At 47.0% G+C, this 17,423-nt stretch overlaps 3 protein-coding genes and 1 long non-coding RNA gene across 5 annotated transcripts; 1 reads left to right on the forward strand and 3 right to left on the reverse strand.

Moving 5' to 3' along the window:
• Positions 1-254: 254 nt before the first annotated feature.
• LOC120906694 lies at positions 255-1,572 on the reverse strand. Its single transcript, XM_040318555.1, has 2 exons — positions 1,254-1,572; positions 255-1,143 (listed from the first exon to the last, which is right to left on the reverse strand). Exons 1-2 carry the CDS (start codon positions 1,270-1,272, stop codon positions 377-379), a joined length of 786 nt encoding a protein of 261 aa, XP_040174489.1. The 5' UTR covers positions 1,273-1,572; the 3' UTR covers positions 255-376.
• Positions 1,573-1,682: 110 nt separating this feature from the next.
• LOC120906693 (sin3 histone deacetylase corepressor complex component SDS3-like) lies at positions 1,683-3,521 on the reverse strand. The gene is given in 4 exon segments (XM_040318554.1): positions 1,683-2,347; positions 2,415-2,747; positions 2,750-3,039; positions 3,130-3,521. Coding segments are annotated over 4 exon segments (987 nt in total). The 5' UTR covers positions 3,239-3,521; the 3' UTR covers positions 1,683-2,092.
• Positions 3,522-5,004: 1,483 nt separating this feature from the next.
• On the reverse strand, positions 5,005-9,219 carry LOC120905438 (transmembrane protein 181). Of its 2 annotated transcripts, XM_040316201.1 has the most exons (5): positions 7,823-9,217; positions 6,713-6,990; positions 6,512-6,614; positions 6,209-6,433; positions 5,005-6,133 (listed from the first exon to the last, which is right to left on the reverse strand). In XM_040316201.1, exons 1-5 carry the CDS (start codon positions 8,742-8,744, stop codon positions 5,994-5,996), a joined length of 1,668 nt encoding a protein of 555 aa, XP_040172135.1. In that variant the 5' UTR covers positions 8,745-9,217; the 3' UTR covers positions 5,005-5,993. The 2 variants fall into 2 exon arrangements, with proteins under 2 accessions (XP_040172135.1, XP_040172133.1); XM_040316199.1 differs by having other exon boundaries at positions 6,209-6,614; positions 7,823-9,219.
• LOC120905439 lies at positions 5,840-7,217 on the forward strand. Its single transcript, XR_005739912.1, has 3 exons — positions 5,840-5,951; positions 6,028-6,571; positions 6,679-7,217. It is a non-coding gene; the product is annotated as an uncharacterized LOC120905439 (long non-coding RNA).
• Positions 9,220-17,423: the final 8,204 nt, after the last annotated feature.

The following is a 17,423-nucleotide window of genomic DNA, read 5'->3' on the forward strand; positions in this document are numbered from 1 at the left end:
AAACTTTATTATGTTAGATGGATGGAGCAGCAACATGCTTACAGGAGATTTAGCTTTGTTTGAGAAAACATTATTTAAGAAAAAATATCATTTTTAACTCTTTAGTATGCTTTGTGTCTATTACCGTTGAGGTTTAAGAAAAAACTGAAAAATGTCCAACTATTTAATATGATTGTTATTTCCCTAATGTTGGGTTCGAATGTGATCGGGGATTAAAATATTAATTAAAATTAATAAAAATCATCAAACAACAGTTGCTTTTCAGGTGCCTCACAAGAGACACACCTTTGAACTCATCTTTATTGGTAATTCACATCGTTCGTCATGGCACATCGGGTGTCTCAAAAACGGGCTCGATGCGCATATTACGATTATCTTACGATTCGTCCGCTTGGCGCTGCTTGCGCGCAATGGATTCGTCGTCGCTGGCCGCCTGCTGGTCGGCAGCGGCGCGGCGTACCGGGCGCGGCGAGAGCAAATCGCTGCGCGCGTCTTCCCACTCCACCGCCGCCATGTCGTCCAGCTGGGGCATCGCCGTCTCGCGCCCCGTGCGCCCGGATCGCCGCAGCTGCCCACCTGCCGCCGTCGATGTGCCGACCGTACTGTGCCGACGATGCCGGATCGCGCCCAAACCACTACCCGTCTGCCGCGACGGTGTCGGCGGGGGCCCCATTGTTGCGCTGCGGCCCGCGGCACCCATCGGCGGGGGCGCCGGTGTCGCGAAGCGGCCCGCGGCACCCATCGACCAGGGGTCGACGATCACCAAAATCGTGTCGGGTCGCGAGTTGGCCTCACTGGAGTAATGCTGGATCAAGCGCGACCTCACGTTGTCCTGCAGCAGCACTACAGGGCGCCTAAAGGATGCTGATGCGTGCACCGGCCCTGCCTCGTTCTGCCCGTTCTGCCCTACCGTTCTGCGCGTCTGTGGGCGCGCCGGTGTGCGCGCCGATTGCCCGCCGCCCACCGACAAATTCATCGGCTGCTGCTCCGGGGACGCCAGCAGCGGCGGAATGGGTGAGGCCGAAACCGCCGGCCCGTCCTCCGTTTCTATCGGCGAGATTGACATAGCTGGCCGGTCCAGCTCGTAAAAGCTCGGCGACGCCAAATCAAACTCATCGTTCGACGAATCCAAGCCGGTGTCGTCTGTGTGAATTTGTGTGGTTAGAAAATGGGCAGGAAAGTGGACCGGGCACCACCCGGGCAAGGAAATCATTGCGAGAAAACTCTTCCAAATTGTCCGCTTTTTTGCCTACCTCTGTTGCTATGATCCATTGTTCGACCACCGAGATGTGCGACGCTATCAAAGAATTTTCTCCAAAATCGCGACTAACACACACACGCACCAACACCAACTAGCTCTTGACAAAGCACGTCCGGGCTTGGTGAAACACGTCCGATCGACTCGAGAGGCTGTGCAGAAAAGGAAGCTCATCTCGTTCGTCGTCGCCAACGGCTCCCAGCAACAGTCGCTGGAGCGATCTCATTTGCGAAGGGGGTGGAGCTAGAGGTGCTGGTGGTGGTGTCTATGGTGTTGGTGGTAGTGCGACAGACCGTTAGAGCACAACAAAGGATGTGAATTTTTTGCGAATTCCGCGCGGTGGTCCGATACACGACCGGACGTTGGTTTCAAACACTTTTCGATCTTTACAGTCAGGAAGTCAGGCGACACTTCTCTCTTGGTGTGTGTTTGCATGCGTGTGTGTATTTTGTGGGGTAGGAGTGAGCGAGCGCGAGCTCGAATTCTTAGTTTTATCGTGTTTGCTTCTAGCAGTCCGCGGTTTTGTTAGTGTGCGCGCGTGTGTGTATTGCTCAACTGTAATCCGAGATTGACCTTAGTTCGTGGGTAAGTGTCGTACGGATTTTGGCTATCCACCCAGCCCCGCCCTTTTCCATCCTCGCGTAGCGCACAAATCTCCCTATACAAAAAACGCACGCAATTATTATAAATCTCTAACCAAACAAATGTGTCCAGTGGCGCTCGGAAACCACAAAACAACGCTTCTCATTCTCGTCCGCCGGCAACAACACCGAAAACGCCTCTCTACCGAAAAAGGCCCTTCTCTCCCCCCCCCTCCCTCATTGTCCCCATGGTTTAGTTGGCCCGCCGCTTGATCGACACCTTGCCGCGGCGCAGATGCAACAGAAAGATGCGCAGCTTCTGCCCGTCGGACGTTTTCTTCACGCAGATCGCCTCGGTCCCGATCGCGGAGATGTTGGCCGGAAAGCGCGGTATGTCCCGGCCCTCGACGTGCACCGGATGGCCGCGGTGGAACCAGCGCCGCTCGTACCACAGCTTCCCATCCTCGATGCGCGTTTCCGTCGACGGTTGTGCGTTCGATTGTCCGCCCTGCAAAAAAAAAGCCGTGAGCCGAAATTGAATCAAAACCACACACACACCCGCCAGCTACACTTACCGTTCCCGTGGGTGCTGCCCCACTGCCACCGTAGCCCTCCGTCGGCTGAGATCCACCGTTCGGTTTGCTGCGCGAGATCAGCTGCAGATCGTGGTCTACCTCCTTGTCCTCCAGCAGAAACGTCAGCTGGTTGGTCGTTGGCTTGCGGCGCTTCTCCGGCACCGGCAGCGGCTCGTTCGGGCGGCGGCGCAGCTTCCGCGTCACGGTCGGCTTCACGTCGACCGAGTCGCCGTTCAGCTCCATCGTCGCGAACTCGTGTTCGATCATCTTCTTCTGGTCCTCCAGGTCGGCGATCAGGTTCTCGATCAGCTCCGCTTTCTTCTCGTCGAACGACGTTCGACGTTCTCGACGGCCGCCTTCTCGAGGATGCAGTCGCGCTCCGCGCACGCCAGCAAGTAGTCCCGCTCGACCTCGTTCAGCAGCACCCGGTCGTCCAGCTCGAGCTGCAGCCGGTCGACGATCTTCAGGTACTCCGGGTGCTTGCCCTGCTTCAGCAGCTCCAGCTGCCCGAGCAGGTTCGCCAGCTTGTCCTGGTACATCTGCTCCCGGATCTCCATCCCCTCGTCCACGCTGTGCTGGTGGTTCGTGCCGGTCAGCAGCTCACTCTCACTCGCCTCGTCGGTGTCTGTTGGTGGAGGGGAACATACAAAAAAACCCGTGTTATACAAACGTGTCCAACCGCGGCCCAGCTACTCTACCCGGTCGGTTCGCTTGCCTTCACCACTATCGGCGTCATTTTCGCCGTCCTGTTCCGGCTGGGCGTGCTGCTCCCGCCGGCCGTCCATTTCGAGGTACACCGTGCTACCGCCCCGGTTCGTTGCCATACTCTCCCCCACCCCTCCCCCGGGTCGCACTGTTGGCCCGTTGGCGAGTCGGATTCGGACCCGAAAGGAAAACCTTTTTCCCTTTGGGAAATACTACACGCACTGCTCAATGCTACCCTTTTCCAGAATTTTTAAGCCCACTGGCCTGGTAAAATTAGCTACAAATCGAAGTTTTGTTTTACTGTTTTTATTTATTTCTATTTAACTATTTAAACAACAAGCGCGCGATATATGACGCCATCGGAGGCTATGTTTTTATTTACGTTTTTGTTTGACAGCGGCGTCATGTTTGTCACTGCACTGCATTGCATGTTTGCAACAGCGGTCGGAGGTAGACATGGGCAAGAAGAGCGGGAATCATAAGGTTCGCTCGCTCCCATTAATGAGCGAGCGCTCGCCGCTCTTCCTTCCAGAAAAATATGATTCACCAGCTCGCATAAAAAAAATAATAAAAAAAGCTCGTTTGAAATTAGTTGCTTCGAGAAAAAAAAATCTAAATCTATAATACTGTTGGGCTTATACGGAACCCAAGTGCCACAAATCCACTAAACGACCACTAAACGGCTTCTAAACGACTCAAGCACTCTACCTAAACGGAATATAGAAAGACTTCGTTTAGCAGACGGCAAACGACTCATGCATTCTAAAAATAGTGAAAAGGCTGGTGGCGCTCTCTGTTGGTGGGATACCCCAACCTGTTGAGCTTCATCGCTTGGAGGAGAGCTTTCTCATTTCCTCTGTACTGTTGTATGGTTTCACATTGAAGTTATGCATCGCTAGAACTAGAACGGCGATACGTTTGTTTAAATACTAAACTCCAACGGAAATCACCAGCACTGAAGCAAGTGAGATTTGAGTAATGGTCGTTGGTGTTGATACCCACGTATCTGACCACACGACCATTCATATAGATTTTTGCTCGGAAAGTTAGAAGTTATATAGGTCATGATAAGATGAAACTTGCCGAAACACATTGCAAGAAAAAGATAGCAATATAATAATCAGTTTTAATACGCCATCTATTGATCAAACCAATGAAGTTGTGGAGCTTTTTTTCTATAGATATTCAATTTTCCAGACGTTTAAGCTTAATCTGTGGCGCTTGGGAATGTAAATAGCCGCAAGTAAAAACAACAAATATTCTTATTGTGGTTAAAACTAAAACTCAAATTAACGTTTTATTGAAAAAAAAAACATCACAAGCTACTGTCGTCGACCCACACTGCCTATTCAAAACACACGTATAAAACATCGTAGAGCGCGAGCGCATCGTATGTGCAAAACACAGAGAAATCACAAAAACAGAGAAAAACAGCCTGTCTTGCAAGCGCACTGCTTGTCCAAAATACGTAGCGTGAAGATCAGGGTAGCTCGCGAGCGGCCTGTATACTTAAAATCCATGCAGAAAAAACTGCCTAGCTCGCGAGCGCACTGCCTATGCAAAATCCATGCAGAAAAAAACAGTCTAGCTCGCGAGCGCACTGCCTATCCAAAATCCATGCAGAAAAAAACAGGGTAGCTCGCGAGCGCCCTGCCCATCCAAAATACGTAGCGAGAAGAACAGGGTAGCTCGAGAGCGCTGTTGTATTTTAATATAATAATGTTTGAAATATGAATGCGTACTAGCTGCTGTCGCTCTCTAAGATAACAGAACTGCTTTCTTGCATGCTTATCATATTCCAGGCAGGCGGGCTACACGGATAGTTTTTTTTAGCAAAAAACAATACAAAGTTTAAAACAAATTAAGGAAGTTTAGTCGTTACCACTTAGTTTAGTCGTTATTTTATTTCATACATTATCTAATTGATGATTACATCGCAACCGTGAACCAGATATTTCTATATTACTGGAACTTGGTACGTGAGTCGGAAGAATTCACATACCAGAAGTTTAATTGTTCTATTTTCCTATTTTCACTCTCTCTCTCTCTCTCTCTCTTTCTCTCTCGCTTTGTGTATCTTTCTTTCTTACTCCTTTCCTCGCTCTCTTTCTTGACTTACTACAAACAATTACTATCTTAGTTTCGCTAACGAACTTCATGTATTCATGCCAACCCGTGCGTACTTGAATGTTTATTCTTGCCTTGAAATTTTGGGAATTGGAGTAACCGGGTGGTTAACGTTTACTAGGCAGAAAGAAACTCAGAATCACACACACACTCACACACCCACGCACACACACGTACACTTACACAGTTTGTAACAACTAGACCTGCACACGCATATATCTGGCTGCAATTGGTTTAAAGATTGATTAGAATCGTTCTAGCAATGTCGAGGGAGCAAAGGGAGGAAAATGCCTGTGTTGCCAAAATTGTCGTCCGTTGGGTACACCGCTGCACGCCGGCTGCCATTCGATGGCGCGTGAGAAACGCACCCGGGTTGATGTAAACGGTGGCGCGTGTGCGCCTCCGCTGTCCGAAAACCAGCTGTCACAGAACGTAAACAAAGCAGGCTGTCCCTGTAAACAACCGCGCATCGTGGGCTGCACCAAGGCCGGAAAATGCATAAAACCGAGTGTGGTTGAAACTAATTGACGCGTTCACAACGTATTCTCTGTGGTGTCAACCTAATTAATTACCCTGTTTGAAAATGTCCTACCCTGGGTGGCACCTGTGCTGGCAGCGCATCAACCCGGACCGACAACGACACGAACCAAATGAACTGGGCGACACGGACTGTTTTGCCGCCGGGGAAAGGAAGAGATGGGAATAGTAAGTTGCGCGTAATCTGCGCCACTGGTGTCGCCAGTCGCCTTAATCGCTATCGTAATCGTTTCCCTTTCTGCAGGCGGAGTTCAGCGGCCGGCGGCTTTCCTCGTCCGAACCGTACATCACCTCCTCGTCCGAGTCGTTGATCATCGAGAACGTTGGATTATCCTTCGCTATGATCGGTTCTGCAAGGGCACCATGTGTAAGAGAGAGAGAGAGGCGTGTTAGTTGGGGGGTGAGCAAAGAGCCGACAAGCTTACCGTGCACGGCCGGACCGCTCGGCGAGTAGACGTAGGCCATCGCGTACAGATAGAAGTTCAGCAAACCGTAGAAGCACATAAACTGGGCCGAGCTTTTGTAGCTCGTGTACAGCTGCGCGATAAAGTTGTCCTCGAGCGTGTCGAAGCCGAAGTGTTGCATCGTGACGATCAGCGAAATCGTCAGCACGATCAGCATCAGCAGGGTGAGGATTTTTAGTCGCATATCTGCATTTGAAACCCAAAAACGAACGCGGTGAACAGTCTTGAAAACGCAGGATGAACTTCCCCCTCTCCTTGCCTTACCAAAATACGGCATCGATCGGAGCTCGGAGTACGCCTTCAGCATCAGCAGTCCCAGATAGAGTAAGTACATGGCGCCCGCAATCGATACGAACACCTTCAACCCCTGCAAAGTGAGGAGAAACAATGTTTAAAAGGCAAAATTAGTAACTTTTTTTTCTCTTCTTTAGTTTAAGGTCGGGTTTCCGCTCCCGCCGTACGTACGTTGTAGTTTTCCGAGTCCTCGAAATGGCTGTACGTTGGGTCGTTCAGCTCGTCGCACTTCTCCCAGATGCCGAGCACCACGGCGCACAGCCAGATCGGCAGCACGACGATCAGCTTCGGCAGGTAGAAGGTAAGTAGCTTGCGCTCGTTCTGCCGCAGCCCGTGGTACACGCACAGCCAGAACATGAGAATGCCGCAGAGGAAGGTGGTCTGGAGCAGGGCGTCGATCATGCCCGGCAGCCAGCTGTTCGCGATGAAGATGAGCGGAAAGAGCGGATCTGTAACGGGGAAGGGAGTTTGAATGTATTTTCAGTGGTTCATTTCAATTTTACTGCTAGTACGTCCAGTTTCTTTTTAGATACTTTTAAAACACGTAAAACATGCTATCAGACTACTAAATGCGCAATCCATGCTGAAAAATGTCACTGTCAATGTCATAATTCTGACTGAAACAAAATCCATGTTAGCGTACTCAATTGTGATAAACAGAGATGATGCTCAACAAGTTTATGTGTTCAATACATTTTTCGTGACATTTTTGCGACCATCGCTTGGTCAGTCTCTAAGTGAAATATTCATGACTAATTCCAACTGCAACAAAATCATGTCAGCGGCAGGAGCTCTACTGTGATGATCAGAGGTGGGACCATCACATGCTTGGTGACATTCGGTGCAACCAACTCTTGCTCATTCAATTGGTCGCGACATTTTCTGTCGGTGATCATCACGATAGTCATGGGAGGCTTGGCTCACCAACTGAGTCTCACCACTGACCATGACAGTTATGTACGTGAGATGATTTGAATTTCTTGATTTGAACATTTGGCAGCACTGTTCACAGCCGAAAAAAGGCTGTTCAAAAAAAGGTCATGATTATGCTTGCGCCGGCATTAAGCTCCGCTTGTCTCGCGTTGGACTCAAGCACCCGCATGTCACGTTCGGCATGTCATGATAAACTTTCAATGAGTACCAGTAATGAGCATAAAGCTACCACGGATATGTTCATTGTTTTCGTTGGTGATTATCACGTGATTCTCATGACATTTTGCAACACTGAGTAAAACCAACGAAGCAACGCACATATTCGAGACGAAAAAAAAGTGTACGTACTGTTAAACAGCAGCAGCAGCGGCAACAGTATCGAGAGCCACTTCTGCTCGATCGACCAGTCGCCCATCGGGTACTTCCGCAGCGTGTGAGCAAACCAGCACGTGATGATGAACGTGAACAGCACGAAGATGAACCGGAACCAGATCTCGATCTGCGTGAACGCGGGATTGTACGACTTGAAGTAGAACTGCACGGTCCGGATGTTGTACCGCTGGTGGAACGCCTCCAGCCCGTAGAACTGCACCGTCACGATGTAGTGCGCGTAGTCGAGGAAGCCGATGTGCAGCACGGTAAACTCGTCGCACTCCTCGTAGCTGCAGGACAGGTGGCGGGTGCGGTTCCGCACGTCCGTGCCGCCATTGTGCGCGCCGCCGTACACCGGCATCGGCTTGTGGTCGACCGTCAGCCCCTCGATCTGCACGCTCAGGTGGAACTTTTTGTCCACCATCTCGTCGTCCGTGTTGTCGGTCGTCAGCTTGGCAATGATCCACAGCTGCTGCGAGTAGGTGGTCAGCAGCGGGGTGCGCATCACGAACGGGCCGCGGGCCAGGTAGGCGCCCGGTGCCCCGTCGCCGGCCGCCACCGTGCCGTTCGGCTGCAGCGAGCCGCCGCTCACCTTGCTCATCACCGTGATGGGCGGCCCGGCCAGCCCGATAAAGATGCCGAGCCCGAAGCAGGCGAAGAAGGCCAGGAAGACGGTCGCGAACTCGCGCTTGTTCATCGAGTACAGCCGCATGTGGACGGACCGCTCGCACCGGTCGTGATGGTACGCCGGGGCGATGTATTTGTTGAACTCGCTGAACAGATCGCTGAACTGGGCGAGACTCTGGCGCAACCGGAGGCACATCCCGGCGGGCGTGACGTACGAGTAGCCCAGCTTGGACGTATCCTCCGGCGGCTTGGACGCGCTGGAGGCAGCCATCGTACCGACCTGCCTATTGTTCGGTTGGTGGTGGTGGTGGTTGCTGCGGTTGATTGGGTTTGAGTCCGGTGGTGCCCGATTCCGATGCCGTCTGGCGCACTTTGGGGCAGCTACTGCGGGCAGCGCAAGGTGCGAGCGACACCGTACCGTGTTGACATATGTTAAATATGTTGATGTTGAGCCGTGCCAGCCCGCACTGCCGACTCGGCTTTCAAAAATGATTTTGCGCCTCCTCACACGTATGCCATCGGTCGAGGCTGTGAAAACAGTGCCGTTTTCTGCGGGTTTTGCGCGTGCTACACTTCACTTCACGTTGCAGTGTTGTACCTTTTTCGTGGGCTAATGATTTTCGACGTCGCAATTAGTTCACATTATCTACCTGGAAAGGGATAGGGTGCACACACACACATACAGATGCACACGCGGGATGACAGCCACTGTTTTGTGTTGCACTGTGTGTCCTCTGTCCGAGCGAAACCCCGTGGTCGCTTCGGATACAGCTAACACGGAGCATGCGCATACTCTGCAGAGCCCACAGAAGAGGGAAAAAATCGAGAAACGCTTGCATGTGTGTGACAAGCGAAAATGTAAACTTGCTGTAACACTGTTGTTGTGGAATGGTACATTTATGTACGTTACATCGTATGCAGTTGGTGATAAAGAAGCAATGGATGATTTCGCATGTAATTTTATAAGAGAAACCTCTTTATTTACTTTCACTTTATTATAAATGAAACAAAATGTACAACACACAGACAGACGATACACTGCAGTGGCATTTATTTATCGATTTAGTGTTTGAATTGATCGTTTTCGAGCAGCCAGTGCAAACTTTAGTATCTCAAAGCACAAGCGGGCGAACAGTGAAAGCTTGCAGTAGACTGCTCGAAATCAATTTTTGAATTGAAGCTTTCGGCTTCTCACTGTTGAAGCTTTTACAAAAAAAAAAAAAATAGAAGAAAATTTTGAGAAGTGAATATGAAAAAATTGATGATATTTCGTTTTTTTGTATTATGTATAGCGCAACGTCAATGGTAAAGCTCTTAGTATCTGCTGATGAATGAAAGGATACATAGACACAGGGGTTGAAATTGGAATACAATCTGAAATACAATTACTTACTTACTTATCCGGCGCTACAACCGCTTTGCGGTCTTGGCCTGCCTCAGGAGTGTCCGAAACCGCTCACGGTCTCGCGCCTTCGTCTGCCAGTCCGTTATCCCGGCCTTAATGGCGGACGCCTCCACGCCATCTTGCCACCTCAATTTGGGCCTCCTCTGTCCTTGTGGACGGTCTAAAAAGACTTTACGGGCTGGGTCGTCCGTTTCCATGCGTACAACATGGCCAGCCCACCGGATCCTGGCGAGCTTGATACGCTGCACGACAGTGAGGTCGCCGTACATCTCGTATAGCTCGTCATTATATCGGCTCCTCCACTGTCCTTCCACACATACGGGGCCAAGTATCCTTCTGAGCATCTTCCTCTCGAACACGGCTAAGAGGGTTTCGTCAGATTTGGACAGTGTCCATGTCTCAGAGGCGTATGTGAGTACTGGTACTATATAAGTACTATATAAAAATCTCATCCATGTAGACATCCGATCTCCGACAGGTCTCGCTTCACTTGATCCAGCCATCGAGTTAACGGTGCACCCCTGCGCCTCGTGCCGAACTAGGGGTCGCTGTCGAACTCCTTGTTACTGGGGCATAAGTTCGGATTCCTCATAACATGCTCCAACCATCGTATCCTGCCAGCTTTCGCCGTCGTCAGGATGCTTCTCTTCATGCTTCTCTTCCACGTTCCATGCTCGAACACACCGCCAAAGATGGTCCGGAAGATACGTCGCTCAAACACGCCCAGAGCGTTTGCATCCTCCGCTCGAATGGTCCAAGACTCGTGTCCATAGAGGACCACCGGGCGAATCAATGTGCGATATATCTCATATTTTGTGCGGGGTCGAAGTCTTCTGGATCTCTGAAGTCTGCGAAGCCCATAATATGCACGATTACCCTGCACAATGCGTCTCTGGATTTTGCGGATGATGTCGTTGTCCGAAGTAACGACCGTCCCAAGATAGCAGAACTCTTCTACCATCCTGGGTAGTTCCAGGGTAGTCGCCGTCAACTAATACACTGCTTTCCATTTGGGCCTTATCATTGAGTGAGTCTCCGGCAAGCAGATACTTCGTCTTCGTCGCATTAATTCTTAATCCAATTCTTGCTACCTCGCGTTTGAGTCGGGTGTACGCCTCACACACCTTTGCTGTCGTCTTGCTGATGATATCGATGCCATCCGCGAATCCAAGAAATTGAAGGATTGAGGATCGTGCCACAGATGTCGTTGTCTAGACCCGCACTTCGAACGACACCTTCCAGGGCGATGTTGAAGAGCCGACAGGAGAGTCCTTCACCAGTGCCTCAGATCCCTGTGAGATTTGAACGATTCCGACGTCAAGTTCGATAGTCTCACCTTGCACTGCACCCCGTTCATGGTGGCCTCTGACAGCCGGATCAACTTCCCAACGAAGTGGTACCGCTGCATGATGTGCCATAGCTCATTCCGATCTATAGTGTCGTAGGCCGCCTTGAAGTCGATGAACAGGTGATGCGTTGGGATCTGGCGCTCTCGGCACTTCTGGAGGATCTGCCGTAGAGTGAAAATTTGGTCGGTGGTGGATTTGCCTCCAACAAACCCAGCTTGGTAGCAGCCGACAAAATTTGTAGCAAGGGGCGCAAGTCTGCAGAACAGGATCTGGGACAGGATCTTGTAGGCGGCATTCAGGACTGTGATGGCTCGGAAATTCGAACAATCCAGCCTGTCGCCCATTTTGTAGACTGGGTGAATAACACCCAGCTTCCATTCCTCCGGTAGTTCCTCCTATTCCCAGGCATTCACGATCAGCTGATGCATTTCGACGGTAAGCCTCTCCGGCCCCATCTTGAAGAGCTCGGCCGCCAGACCATCCCTGCCGGCAGACTTATTGCTCTTAATCTGCTTGATGGCGCTGGAAATCTCAGCCAGAGATGGCGAAGGCACCTCGTCACCTGCATCATTGATGTCGCTGTTGTTGCTGCTATGCTGCTGTTGCAGTGGTGGTTGTCTTATTCTGCCTCTTGCCTTGCCTTGAAAGCCTGGCGTTTCCTTTTTGTTGTTACGTGTTTCTTTAATGTAATTTGATTGATCATGAAGTTTATGTTAGAATTGTTTCTGAAAGTTGTAAAACGCCCTCTACATCATTAAGTTAAGAATTGACTGGTCAATACTAAATTGCTAAATTTGGCGTTACGTAGTAAACAGACATTCTCAACTACAAAAAAAAACAAAAACAATTCGGATACTTTTTTTGAAGTCCGGCAACAAATATCACAAAATAATGCGCCAGTGAAGTGAAAACGAGCAGTGACTCAGAACGCAAAAGTAAGCAAAACACGGTACACTGGGATGTTATTTAATTTTAGATTTTAACTTATATTGGTAAGTTTTGTTTTCATTTTTATTGTCTGACTTGGTACTTCTGTGTATTTTTCTAACGAATAGCATAGAAAAAATCTCTGGTCGTTTGGTTTCCACATTTGGTTGTGTTTGCTGTGTTATGTTTACGCTTCTCGCCTGTCCGCTCCTGTGCTACTGCTGGGTCTACCTCATTCGTATTCTTTATCGCTTTTTTTTCTTCATTTTCTCTTTCTCTTTTTCCACGAATCTTTTCTTATTTATTTTGTTTTCTTCTCTAACTGAGGATGTAACAAGTCAAATCAGTAAATATAACACATGTGTACGAGAGCTGACTGCGCTGGTAATATCTTATGTGTGACTGTGTGTGCGTGTGGATGTGTGTGTTTTTTTCATTTGTTTGTTTGCCTGTTTACTTCTGCTTCCCGTTGTATATATATTTTGTATATATAAGTATGTATATATATATACTTTTCGGTATTTCGCCATTTTTATCTCTTCATTTTCTTCTTTTAGCTATATCTACTTTTCTCCTTTTCGTTTCCTTCCTTCCTTAGGTTGTCTTGTTTGGAATGATTAATTGTATGCTTTTTGCTTGTGTCTGTTTTGTTTTTTTCCATATGTATGTTCTGGTGTGTGTGTGTGTGCTTAGGATTGTTTTTTTAAAGGGGGGACCTGGGGATAAGGAGTCATGTTTGTTTTTTGCTCGATTGGAGGGTGTCTTTCTTGTTATTATTATTATTTTTGTTTTACTTTGGCAATAACTCTCGAAAGCATGGATCGCACCCTTTGGCGATACGTATAATTTAGCATTCATAGTTCGTTGTTTTAATTATTTCTTTACTTTAATTTTTCTCCTCCCCTCCTGGCTACGCGTTTCCTCTCCTTCGTACGAATGTGTGTGTGTGTATGTGTGTGTGTGAGTGTTCTGTTTTCAATAGAAATATTTAACAATAGTCACGATTCCTTACTGTTCCGTTTCGTAATGTTTCCCCGTATGCGCTTGGCATCTGCTTTTGCTGCTATTAGTGTGTGTCTCCGGCGTTCCTGTTTAACGCTGTTACTTCTTAACTACATTATCCTTTTCTGCCCTAAGGGGCACATTTTGGGGGCGGCCAATCGACCACGTGTACCATTCACAAAAATAAACAGACAGACAGATTAGAGCGCTTGCTACTTAACGATCCGTTCCGATTTACACTAAGCCGCTTCATTACTTCAACATACTAACGCGTCCTACACATGTTTGCTCTCTATCTCTCGCTCTCTTTCTCTCTTTCTTTTACTTTTTTATCTCTCTCTGTCTCTTTCTCTCTTTGTTCAATGGCACGATTCAATAATTTGTTGTCCTCTTACAAGAATTCCAATAGCTAAATTATTCCGGTTTTCCATAAATCACTAATTAATAGGCGTTTGCAATTAATGTAAATTCAATTAAAGACACTTTTTGTTCGTTTGTTATTATAATATTAATGTATAGTATGTATATATATATATATATATATATATAATATGTATATATAAACGATTTGCTTTTTTTTTTGGTTTGCAACAAAGACCACTCATGAACGAGGGGGGGGCTTCGCATTTTGGCTTTTCGTTGTCTCTTCGTCCACATCCGCTTGCAACTTAGTAAGGTAAAGGAGAAGTAGTAAAGAATGTTAGCGCCGCACTTAGTGGCTCAACTTTTGGCTCAACCTCTGGCTGCACTGGCGCGGTGTGGCGACCTTTCTCGTATTGGGATTGTTTGGTTTGTTGTTGTTGTTTTGCACGATTTCAGTAAGATTTGCCTTTGTTTTCACTTTCAACTAGAATGTTTGTTTCGCTTGTCAACAGTTTGTTTGCCGGTTTGGTTTTGCTTTCGTTTTCGCTCGCTCTTTCCCTTTTTTCTCTGGTGGTGTACGGTTACAGTGTGTGTGTGTGTGTGTTTGTATATAGATATAAAAAAAATCTCATCCTCTGCTGTATTGTAACACAAACGCGCGATTTAATTGATGCTATTCTCTTCTGCTAGAGACTGTCCAGTCCTTTTTCCCGTTGCTACTATTCCTTGCCCAATGCTTTTGCTGCTGCTTTTGTTTTAGCTTATATATGATCACCTTTTCCATTTGGACGTGCTATGATTATATTTTTCATCCGCCTGGCTGTTGCCTGTTTTTGTTCTGCTCCAAATGGCAACATTCCTATTGATTGTTTGTTTTATGTGCTTTTGCTGTAAAAGTTGAATTCCGATTTTCCAGTTTCCCGAAAAAACAGTTAATGGGGAAGGTTGGGAAGGCGGTCCCGAGGTAGGGATAGAGACAAGGGATTAGGGGTGTTCCTTAATATGGAAAGTGCAACGTCTTTATTACTGGTATGTACAAGTGTTACTAACAACGTATCTCCTCAACATTACTGCACCCGCCGTCAGCCCTCTCTCGATCGACTCCAGGGGCGGCCATCAAACAAATGAGCAAAACAGCAAAAGGGTAGCCGCGACCAGCAAACGGAGAGATTTGTAAATCTCGGCCATAGGTGTGTGTGTGTGTGTTTGTGGAGGCATGAAAAAGAGAAAGGAGTAAAATCTCGTTGCTCGTATTCTTGGCAAGTTTTGGCACGTGTTCGTCTTAAATTTGTTGGCCTGTTTTCCTTGATTTACAAAGGATTATGTTGTTTTCTTCTTCTTCTTCGTAAAGAACTGGTTTTGTTTTGGGAATAGGAAGCGAGGAAGAAAGCTTTCGATTTATATAGCTGACGTTTAACCAATTTAATTTGTCGATATCGATATAGTTTACTGCGCAGTAGTTATGTTATTTTCTAATTCATGCGTGGCCTCTCACGCCTCTCCGCCCTATACATTTGCCCTAGCGTTGTGTTTGCCTGCCTGTTTGTTTGTTTTTTTGTCTAGTGATTTTTTGTTTCTTATCGGTTTCTCCTTCCCTTTTTTTTACCGTTACATCCTTCTCTAGCGCTTCCGCCTTTTTTGCTACCTTTTTGTGTGTTTTTAGTTTTTAGTTTTGCTTTAGTAATTATCTCATTTCTAGTTTTTAAGTCCACCATGAAACCTTGCTATAAAGTGTGTATGTGTTTTGTCTCTTTGCCGCTTCGTGATGCATTTTTAAAACCCACCATTGTTGATCCGCTCCACTACGGCGTTGCGTTGTTTGGGTTTAAGTCTTACAACATTCTAGCTAAAACGAAAACTAAAAACCAACACAAAAAGTGTGCCTTTTTTGTTTAAAGGGGATTTTCCGCCACCTCCGCCCTATAAGTGTTGAGAAAATAGTCCAATACCATTTGTTTGTTTAGCCATTCGCGTGTGTTTGCAGTAGTCCCTTTAGAGAAATGTTCGCAGTAATTTTACTGGTGCCCTTCTCTCTATCTCTCTCTTTCTCTCTTGCTTTCGTTTTCATTTAATAATATTTGATTTATATAAATGTGTAACAGTGAAGTAGGGATATTATTGAAGCTTTTTTTGTTCTTTTTTTTTCTCCTGTTCCATTCCTTTAGCATCGCTCGTTCATGCTCCATGTTATGCCTAATAGATGGTTTTCTTTGTTTGTAAATGTGTTTTTTTGTCATCTTTAGTAGGTGTTTGTTGTTTTTCTTAAATTGTGTGTTACTTTTTGTTTTGCTGTTGCTGGGGTTGTTGTAGTTGTAGGCAACCTCCAATGATGCAGATTTTATAGTGTTTTTATGATGAGAATGCAGAAACTTTGATACAATAATTTGGGTTAAAGTTTAGTGTGCACATGCTTTTATATGCGTTTTCCCTTCTTTTTTAACAGCATATGTGTGTGTATGTGTGTTTGACTTTTTTTTACGAACGCAGTGTGGAATCCTGTGGCACAATAGTGACTGCTTTCCGTGTTACAGTCCCACCGTTTTGGCCTGTGTATTGTCTAAGTTAACACTTTCTGGTCCAAACAGATCGAAAAAAAAAAACAATAGAAACAAAAACCGAAACAAACGAACGCACCAACACTTCAAGCCACAGTTGCTAGCTTGCGGAGCGGTTTCGAAAGAGGCGCTCAGCAACTGTCAATATCACTTTTCAAAAATTGTGGGAGTGGTATAACCGGGTTGGGAGAGGCGCGGTTGCACTAAGCGAGTGTGTGTTAGCGAGCCTTGGGCCATCTTGGGCCACATACTGGACGACGTTAACTATCAGGCCATGCAAAACCCCCGATTGGGAAGAAGGGAGGAGAAAAGGGAGGCTAACAATAATTACACGAAGGAGTGTAGTAAAAGATTTGGTTTGGTCCTAGCCTGTATGAGTGCGCCCTTGAGTGGTGTGCGCGATGGCACGGGCGGAACGTAACCTTAAGCTATAGGTAAAGGAAGGTGCAAGATAGCTCTCAATGGGGGAGGGGGCTATAATAATAATAATAAGGCAACTAAGACGAATAGTAGACACATCGAACTTATCGGGTACAATTTTTAATAGCTACTTCGTTAAACCTAATGGCTATGCGTTGACAGAATCGATGTCCCTTCGATCGCTTTATACATTTAGAGCTAGGCTTGCCCGTGACCTAACTAAACCTAGGTAGAATGGGAATAATAAGTAACTGAATACACCTTTCCTCGGGCTCGTCTGTGCATTTTATCGAGTTCTTTTTGCTGTTGCCTTTTTCCCCAAGGGAAAGAACGAGCTCTTCTTGTGTGTGTGTGTGAGTGTTTCGTTTTTTGTTGTGTTTTTGGAAAATAGTCTCTAGATACACTAGACTTAATAGGAATGAGATACAATGTTTCGGGATTAAGAATAAAGGCGCCGGTGTACTGTGGTGTCTCGAGCGTTGAGCACGCTTTTCACTCTACTCCGTACACTTTCTTTAGTAGTAGGTGAGTAGTAGATGGAGTAGAACTTTTTTGGAGACATTTGGAGAGAAAAAACAAACTGCGAATGCCCGACAGCTTTAGCTATCAATTTGTCTTCCTCTCTTTCCAGAAAATAATGTAAAAAAATATATATTATATAACTAAGTGTATTCGTAGTATAAAAAAAACAACTTTCATATACAGTACCCTCATCTTGTTCGGGGCCGACGCTAAAGAAGTAGTTTTGAATCGTTTCCCTCTAAAATAGTCGTAAATTAATAGTAATAATAATAATAAATGCATTTCGTGTGGCACTTCCATATGGCAAACTTCCCATCCTCTGTCTTGTGTCCGCTCTGTTAGTGAGCGCATATTCCGATCCCAAGCATTCCCACCCCGAGCTTCGAGATGGTCCAATTCTTAACCAA

This window comes from Anopheles arabiensis, chromosome X (genome assembly GCF_016920715.1).
Source record: "Anopheles arabiensis isolate DONGOLA chromosome X, AaraD3, whole genome shotgun sequence".
NCBI classification, from domain to species: domain Eukaryota; kingdom Metazoa; phylum Arthropoda; class Insecta; order Diptera; family Culicidae; genus Anopheles; species Anopheles arabiensis.

Coding starts and splice junctions, on each gene's coding strand:
- LOC120905438 (XM_040316199.1), bottom strand. CDS start 8,744: ATGGCTGCCTCCAGCGCGTCCAAGCCGCCGGAGGATACGTCCAAGCTG. Junction 6,615..6,712: donor AGGACTCGGAAAACTACAAC/GTACGTACGGCG, acceptor CTCACTTTGCAG/GGGTTGAAGGTGTTCGTATC. Junction 6,134..6,208: donor GAGCGGTCCGGCCGTGCACG/GTAAGCTTGTCG, acceptor GTGCCCTTGCAG/AACCGATCATAGCGAAGGAT.